At 40.9% G+C, this 9525-nt stretch overlaps 1 protein-coding gene across 1 annotated transcript; it reads right to left on the bottom strand.

The window, feature by feature from the left end:
* Positions 1-3830: 3830 nt before the first annotated feature.
* On the bottom strand, positions 3831-8809 carry LOC120989516 (olfactory receptor 1468-like). Its single transcript, XM_040417669.1, has 3 exons — positions 8789-8809; positions 7021-7938; positions 3831-3872 (listed from the first exon to the last, which is right to left on the bottom strand). Exons 1-3 carry the CDS (start codon positions 8807-8809, stop codon positions 3831-3833), a joined length of 981 nt encoding a protein of 326 aa, XP_040273603.1.
* Between the last annotated feature and the right edge of the window lie 716 nt (positions 8810-9525).

Genomic DNA, 9525 nt, shown 5'->3' with positions numbered 1-9525 from the left:
TGTCAGAAGCACGGCTTAACATGAAACTTGTCAAAATCCCATTGAGTGCAATAGTTTTCAATTGAAGTCTTTGGTACAATTGATCAGAAGATGGCATATTCAAGTCCCCTAAGTGGACTAAAAGTTACATAAAAAGTTACTAGAAATATAAATAGATCGCAAGGTTTAATCCCAGCAGGAACTATTCTGAAATACAGGCTAAATTAGATTTAACAACACTGGTATTTCCCCAAGAACTGACTCCATATATGGACATAGCTACAGTCAGATTCAAAAATATTGGGATATCAACACAATTCTAACATTATTGGCTCTATACACCACCACAATGGATTTGAAATGAAACAAGCAAGATGTGATTTAACTGCAGACTGTCAGCTTTAATTTGAGGGTATTTACATCCAAATCAGGTGAACGGTGTAGGAATTACAACAGTTTGCATATGTGCCTCCCACTTTTTAAGGAACCAAAAGTAATGGGACAATTGGCTTTTCAGCTGTTCCATGGCCAGGTGTGTGTTATTCCCTCATTATCCCAATTACAATGAGCAAATAAAAGGTCCAGAGTTCATTTCAAGTGTGCTATTTGCATTTGGAATCTGTTGCTGTGAACTCTCAAGATGAGATCCAAAGAGCTGTCACTATCAGTGAAGCCATCATTAGGCTGAAATAACACAACAAACCCATCAGAGAGATAGCAAAAACATTAGGCGTGGCCAAAACAACTGTTTGGAACATTCTTAAAAAAACCGACTGCATCGGTGAGCTCAGCAACGGCAAAAGACCCGGAGTGAATACAGAGGGTTCACCACAAGATGTAAACTATTTGTGAGCCTCAAAAACAGGAAGGCCAGATTAGAGTTTGCCAAACAACATCTAAAAAAGCCTTCACAGTTCTGGAACAACATCCTATGGACAGATTAGACAAGATCAACTTATACCAGAGTGATGGGAAGAGAAGAGTATGGAGAAGGAAAGGAACTGCTCATGATCCTAAGCATACCACCTCATCAGTGAAGCATGGTGGTGGTAGTGTCATGGTGCGGGCATGTATGGCTGCTAATGGAACTGGTTCTCTTGTAATTATTGATGATGTGACTGCTGACAAAAGCAGTAAGATGAATTCTGAAGTGTTTCAGGCAATATTATCTGCTCATATTCAGCCAAATGCTTCAGAACTCATTGGATGGCGCTTCACAGTGCAGATGCACAATGACCCAAAGCATACTGAAAAAGCAACCAAAGAGTATTTTAAGGTAAAAAAGTGGAATGTTATGCAATGGCCAAGTCAATCACAGGACCTGAATCCGATCGAGCATGCATTTCACTTGCTGAAGACAAAACTGAAGGGAAAATGCCCCAAGAACAAGCAGGAACTGAAGACAGTTGCAGTAGAGGCCTGGCAGAGCATCACCAGGGATTAAACCCAGCATCTGGTGATGTCTATGCGTTCCAGACTTCAGGCTGTAATTGACTGCAAAGGATTTGCAACTCAATATTAAAAAGTAAAAGTTTGATTTATAATTATTATTCTGTCCCATTACTTTTGGTCCCTTAACATATGGGAGGCACATATGCAAACTGCTGTAATTCCTGCACCGTTCACCTGATTTGGATGTAAATACCCTCAAATTAAAGCTGACGGTCTGCAGGTAAAGCACATCTTGTTCATTCCATTTCCAATCCATTGTGGTGGTGTATAGAGCCAAAAATGTTAGAATTGTGTCGATGTCCCAATATTTATGGACCTGACTGTATATGGAGTCAGAGCAGGGACTCCTAAGCCACGGACTCACACTGCGGGATTCCCTCACTGTACAGCGATCTTCTGCATCGAAATAGAGGCTAAATTAGATTTAAATGCACTGACTCGACCAATGCGCTCAAACACACGCGGTGTTCGGTCGAACTCCGCGATGCTCGAGCTGAACTGTTCTTCGGCCGAGTATAGTCGCTCAACACTAAAGCTAACCAAAAAATGGCGGTTCTGGCACAGTTTTTATTTTTTGTTTTTTACTGTGTTCACCTGACAGGTTAGATCACGTGCTATTTTTATAGAGCAGGCTGTTATGGACGTGACAATATCACATATGTCTACTTTTATTTTTCTTTTGTTTCAGTTTGACATAATAAAGCATTGTTTTAAAAAAAAATCATGTTTTTGTGTCTCCTTAATCTAAAAGGCCTCATGCACACGACCGTTTTTTTTTGCGGTCCGCAAAAACGGGTTCCGTTTTTCCGTGATCCGTGACCGTTTTTTTATCCTTGGGTCTTCCTTGATTTTTGGAGGATCCACGGACATGAAAAAAAAGTCGTTTTGGTGTCCGCCTGGCCGTGCAGAGCCAAACGGATCCGTCCTGACTTACAATGCAAATCAATGTGGACGGATCCGTTTGACGTTGACACAATATGGTGCAATTGCAAACAGATCCGTCCCCCATTGACTTTCTATGTAAAGTCAGGAGTTAATATACCATAGGATCGGAGTTTTCTCCAATCCGATGGTATATTTTAACTTGAAGCGTCCCCATTACCATGGGAACGCCTCTATGTTAGAATATACCATCGGATTTGAGTTACATTTTGAAACTCAGATCCGACAGTATATTCTAACACAGAGGCGTTCCCATAGTGATAAAGTTCCCACTAGTTAGAATATACTACAAACTGTGTACATGACTGCCCCCTGCTGCCTGGCAGCACCCGATCTCTTACAGGGGGCTGTGATCAGCACAATTAACCTTTCAGGTGCCGCACCTGAAGGGGTTAATTGTGCGTATCATAGCCCGCTGTAAGAGATCAGGGGCTGCCAGGCAGCAGGGGGCAGACCCCCCTCCCTCCCCAGTTTGAATATAATTGGTGGCCAGTGTGCCAATGGGGCAGGGGAAGGACCGTCCGTTTTGGACGAGCATTCTCATCCTGGGTCCTTAAAGGGAACCTGTCATGTGGATATTTGATTATAATCTAACTAATTATATACAATCATTAACTACTAAAAAGTACCTTAGATGTATTCACTTACTGGTGTGACAGATGGTTACCTCATAATATACACACAAAGATGCCGCATGCTAATGAGCTGATTGGAGTCCGGCGTGATGTCATTGAGTTCAGCGTATATTTAATTCAGAGCTATAGCCACTCTCCTGCCCACCTGCTGCTGATTAATATGGAAAAAAACTGTCAATCAGCAGCAGGTGGGCGGGGAGAGTCAGGAGCTCATGAATATTCATGACTCATCATTATCAGCTGGAGCTTCTCAATACAAGATGTTGGCGGATTGACTGGGTCAATTAAAGAAAGTGACCCAGCATTGTGCTAAGAGAATCAGTCACTTATTTATGTTGCCCTTAGTTAGGACACCATAAAACTGGTGACAGGTTCCCTTTAAGCTGTTAGGCCTGATGCACATGGGCGTTGTGCGGCCATTCCGTGCTTTGGGACCTCAATTTGCGTTCCCCAATGAACGGGCAACATCCACACGGCGGCCGGGATGGATTCAGACCCATTTATTTGAATGGGTCCGTGATCCTTTCCACACCGCACCGAATCTCCCAGATTGCGGACCCATTTAAGTGAAGCTGCAATACGGCAATGGCCGGGCAACGGCCATGTGCATGAGGCCTTAAAGTCATATGAACTACAAAATGGTACCAGTAAAAATTACAGCCCCCCCCCAAAAAAAACAAAAAACTCTTTGAACAGAATTGTAAAATATCATATCATAATATCAGACTAAAATAATGCAGAATTTTTTTTTAACAGTTTTACTTTTTAAAAACATTAAAGCACAATGCGACCCCTATAAATTTTATATTGACATAATCGTACTCACAGTAACAGAATAAGGTCTATTTTAGCACACGGGGAACTCTGTAAAAACAAAATCCAAAATATCAAGACGGTATTGCGATTTTTTTCACCCTACAAATATTTGTTTTCCTATTTTCTAATAAAAGTTATAGTAAAATAAATAATGCCTTTAAAAAACATAACTTGTCCCACATATGGATTTGTGAATGGAAAACAGAGTACAGCAATGAGTTTGTAGGTTCTTCCTGTGTTTGCGTGAGTTTCCTCTCACACCGAAAATATGCAAATAGGCACATTGGCTTCTTATGAAATTAACCCTGGTGTGTGTTGGCTTGAGCACCTATATGGCAGCCACTGACTGCCCAGGGCGTTTCCCCTTCAACACAACTATTCCTGTGAGAAAAGCACATTAGAAATTGTTTTGATTGGCTCTTGGAAGATAGAAAAGAAAAAACGAGAGAGTCAAGATGAAATATGACTGTGACCTTAAACGGTTATCTTATTTGCATGACATTTTCATGTTACTCCTTGGAGGAAAAAAGTAGCTTGAAAATTGGTCTGAAATCCCAGCATCTATCAATAATATAAAAAAAAATTGACTAATTTGCCTGCAGTGATTTCATAGTGATAATAAGTTATTAATGCATCACTTATGGACAGAGATTTCAGGCTGATCTTTTTTAGTGTAACAGAAAAAGTCTAGACCTTGCCAATGACTCACATGACCGTAGTTTAAAACTGTGTCTAATCTAAATTTTTTTGCAGATTGCACATGTTCTCATTCATTTCTATAGGTACGCAAAAAAAAAAAAAAAATTATGTCACAATGATGTCATTCATGTGTCCGCATTTGTGTGCCTGTTCCACAAATTATAGAACATGTCCAATTATTGTCCGTATTGTAGACAATAAATCCACACCTGGTCTTCACCCTTTAAACCTTAAACAAGCATCTGGACTCCACTACAAGGGAACCACTTGGCTGCTACCTCATAGAGCAGTCTATGTTCAAGAAACTGTTGACCCAAGAGAGTCAAGAGACACCGGTGCAGAGCACCAAGGGATCAGACAAAACCATAATCATGGACAGGCCAAGGTCATGGCAGGCAGAGTTTTGTGCAATCCAATAAACAGCCCAAGGTCAAGGAGAGCCATTCAGGTTCAGTACAGAGATCAAGCAGAAGTCAGGAAGCAAAAAGTAAAATCCAGAAATCAAGCAGAAGTTGGTACATGGACAGGCAAATAACCTAAGCTACTAGAACCTATTGCTCAGGCATCTTCCCAAAGGGTAAAGTGCCTTATGCACCACAGGGTGGCACAAGATTGGCTGAGAAAAAATATGGTGAATGATGGGCCTTTAAGAGCAAAAGGAAGTGTGCACAACAAACAGGTCTCAGTCTACATGGAGGTGGATGGATCAGAGCTATTTTAGGGGCTGGGCCTGCCAGGTAAGAGGAGAGTGATGTCGGGAAAGGTCTGGACCAACATTGCTGGAAAGTGAGATCACAGGCAGCCATTCCCACCCCCAGACGGTGTGGAGTGCCAGTGGACATGGACTGCCACCATTAGAGTATGTAAGTGACAGTGCTGCTTTAGATAATCCTGAAGCTCCGTACCTGTAAGTTTTCTGTTTACTGTTTTTTGCTATGTACACTGCGTGCAGAATTATTAGGCAAATGAGTATTTTGACCACATCATCCTCTTTATGCATGTTGTCTTACTCCAAGCTGTATAGGCTCGAAAGCCTACTACCAATTAAGCATATTAGGTGATGTGCATCTCTGTAATGAGAAGGGGTGTGGTCTAATGACATCAACACCCTATATCAGGTGTGCATAATTATTAGGCAACTTCCTTTCCTTTGGCAAAATGGGTCAAAAGAAGGACTTGACAGGCTCAGAAAAGTCAAAAATAGTGAGATATCTTGCAGAGGGATGCAGCACTCTTAAAATTGCAAAGCTTCTGAAGCGTGATCATCGAACAATCAAGCGTTTCATTCAAAATAGTCAACAGGGTCGCAAGAAGCGTGTGGAAAAACCAAGGCGCAAAATAACTGCCCATGAACTGAGAAAAGTCAAGCGTGCAGCTGCCAAGATGCCACTTGCCACCAGTTTGGCCATATTTCAGAGCTGCAACATCACTGGAGTGCCCAAAAGCACAAGGTGTGCAATACTCAGAGACATGGCCAAGGTAAGAAAGGCTGAAAGACGACCACCACTGAACAAGACACACAAGCTGAAACGTCAAGACTGGGCCAAGAAATATCTCAAGACTGATTTTTCTAAGGTTTTATGGACTGATGAAATGAGAGTGAGTCTTGATGGGCCAGATGGATGGGCCCGTGGCTGGATTGGTAAAGGGCAGAGAGCTCCAGTCCGACTCAGACGCCAGCAAGGTGGAGGTGGAGTACTGGTTTGGGCTGGTATCATCAAAGATGAGCTTGTGGGGCCTTTTCGGGTTGAGGATGGAGTCAAGCTCAACTCCCAGTCCTACTGCCAGTTTCTGGAAGACACCTTCTTCAAGCAGTGGTACAGGAAGAAGTCTGCATCCTTCAAGAAAAACATGATTTTCATGCAGGACAATGCTCCATCACACGCGTCCAAGTACTCCACAGCGTGGCTGGCAAGAAAGGGTATAAAAGAAGAAAATCTAATGACATGGCCTCCTTGTTCACCTGATCTGAACCCCATTGAGAACCTGTGGTCCATCATCAAATGTGAGATTTACAAGGAGGGAAAACAGTACACCTCTCTGAACAGTGTCTGGGAGGCTGTGGTTGCTGCTGCACGCAATGTTGATGGTAAACAGATCAAAACACTGACAGAATCCATGGATGGCAGGCTTTTGAGTGTCCTTGCAAAGAAAGGTGGCTATATTGGTCACTGATTTGTTTTTGTTTTGTTTTTGAATGTCAGAAATGTATATTTGTGAATGTTGAGATGTTATATTGGTTTCACTGGTAAAAATAAATAATTGAAATGGGTATATATTTGTTTTTTGTTAAGTTGCCTAATAATTATGCACAGTAATATTCACCTGCACACACAGATATCCCCCTAAAATAGCTAAAACTAAAAACAAACTAAAAACTACTTCCAAAAATATTCAGCTTTGATATTAATGAGTTTTTTGGGTTCATTGAGAACATGGTTGTTGTTCAATAATAAAATTAATCCTCAAAAATACAACTTGCCTAATAATTCTGCACTCCCTGTAGATGAAATGTTCCCTGTATGGCTTTCCTAATATCTTTATTTCTTAAACTGTATATAACAGGATTGACCAAAGGAGTAAATACAGTATATAGCAGGGATAGGATTTTACTGATGGTTGATGATTGTCCTTTTGTTGGGAAAACATAAACACTGAACAATGTCCAATAAAATATGGAGACCACAATGAGGTGGGAGCTACAGGTGGAGAAGGCCTTCTGTCTACCAGTACTGGATGGGATCTTTAAGATATTAACAATAATACACACATAACATTTTATAATTATTGTGCTAGGAGCAATAACTAAAGCAATGCTTAATAAATATATCTCTAAATGGACAATGAAGGCATCAGAACAAGAAATTTCCACTAAGGGAACAATATCACAGAAGAAATGGTCAATGATATTTGTTGCACAGAAGCTCAGCTTTGATGGTGTTATGGTGACAATGATTGAAACAAAAAAACACAAAACCCAACTCAAAACAACTGATTTCACACAAAATTCACTTGTTATAATAGAAGTGTAACGGAGGGGATTACAGATGGCCACATATCTGTCATAAGACATCACTGTGAGGAGGAGACATTCAAATACTTCTGAGACACTGAAAAAATAAAGCTGAGTGATACAACCTATAAAAGTTATTGTTTCTCCATTATTCAGTAGAATGTGGAGCAGGTTGGGGACAATATTTGTGGTTAATAAGACATCACTGATGGACAGTTGTGATATGAAGAAATACATTGGAGTGTAGAGGTTCTTACTGGTGGACACCAGGACGATGATCAGGAGATTTCCATATATTGTTGCTCCAAACACCAAAAGAAACAGAAGGAATATAATGTTTCTTAAAAGTTGGTTGCCTGGGAATCCTAAGAGGAAAAACTCTGTGACCATAGTCAGATTTGTCTGAAAAGGAAAGAAGACAATAAAGCAGCATAATTAGACTCCAAATTACACCAACCGTCACATCCGGTCTGTGGAACGCATATGCGTTCCAAACCGGCGTCCTCATGGAATGTTGGTGCTACACTATCTTGAAGGTATTCTTTGATATACTGTAGTTTTATATACAGTTCATTGGCGATTGATCAGATGGGGGAATGAATGTTTACTATCTAGAATTTGGGACTTTGTAACATCGCAAATATGAGAGGGGGAAAGCTGTAGAGGGGAGGGATCTATTAGAGGTGGACTCTTTATAAGGCGCTAAGTTTGATACAAGCATGGGGACATTGGTCATCTCTAGCCTACATCTGGGTTCCTGTTCCTGGAGGGTCTCGATTGCGGGACACTACATAGAAAATCTCCACTGTGAGATATTGTTGTTGGAGCATCATCCTCCTCTTCCCATGACGAACCAGCAGTAATACACAACGGCTGGGGAAACGTAATGTTGGGAACTGTTTGTTGTTTCAGTTTATATGTTAGTGTGTTGATATCTATGCTCTCTACTCAGTATTTTATAGGGTAGGTTATTACAGGGTATACCAGGTTAGGTACGAGGACAGGGAGCTCCTACCTTCAAGGGGTGTCCCTGGGCTTAGTTTAGTTTGGGCGACATAGGGAATTTGGTAGGGCATTCATTCTGTACCATCTTCTACAAGGGTGACCTGACCTATTGGACAACATCCATCAAGGACCTGTCAACATCACTGCCCCTTTTCCATCCCGGATCTCACTAGTGCTGGTTGACCACCTAGTTGAGTATCATCTCGCCTACTGACATCTCAGCTAACCATGAGTAAATACTGAGTACCTTTGCACTGAGTGCGACCATAGTTTTCACTTGTTTATTCCATGTGGTCTCACTAGTGATGAGTGATCACCTAGTTGAGAATCATCTCGCCGATTGATATTTCAGCTGACCGTGAGTATCTTTTGCAATGAGTGTGACTATATTGTCTATCTTACCCTATGTGATTTCAGCTAACCGTGAGCAAACACTTGTATATTTCATACTGAGTATGACTACATAGTTCATGTTGTATATGTGTTTTTTTGACCCTCTTATCCTATGTAGTCAGGCTGTAGGCCAGTTTTTAAGTATATTCAATAAAAGGTATATTTTAGTTTGGCAAGGTGTTCTTAATTATATTGCTTTATTCTTCCCCTATGGATATCCACTGCAATAGCGTTTTTTTCGTGTGGTCCAAATTACACCAAGTCAGACTTTATTATACATAACAGTAGGACTTTGGGATTGTCCAAGGATTTACAGAACATGCAGAAGTTACCCATTTCCCTCTAAATTTCTCACCCTTGCATGCAACCGTACATTATTTTAAACATAACTAAACCGAAGATCCTACAGCTTCCTTGCAGACAAGTTGCCAATGTTTAACTTATGGTGGCAACTGGCAATCAACAATTAAAGGGGTTGTCCACTTTTCTCTATTAAAGATACATATAATAACATAGACATAGGCGATAAAATACACAGGACAAAAATAGGGACCCAATATTCAATGGTAATATTGATAAGACTGCTATCCT

Source organism: Bufo bufo, chromosome 1 (assembly GCF_905171765.1).
Source record: "Bufo bufo chromosome 1, aBufBuf1.1, whole genome shotgun sequence".
NCBI lineage: Eukaryota > Metazoa > Chordata > Amphibia > Anura > Bufonidae > Bufo > Bufo bufo.
Note: the sequence above shows the minus strand (reverse complement) of the source record. Positions and strands in the feature narration are given on the sequence as shown.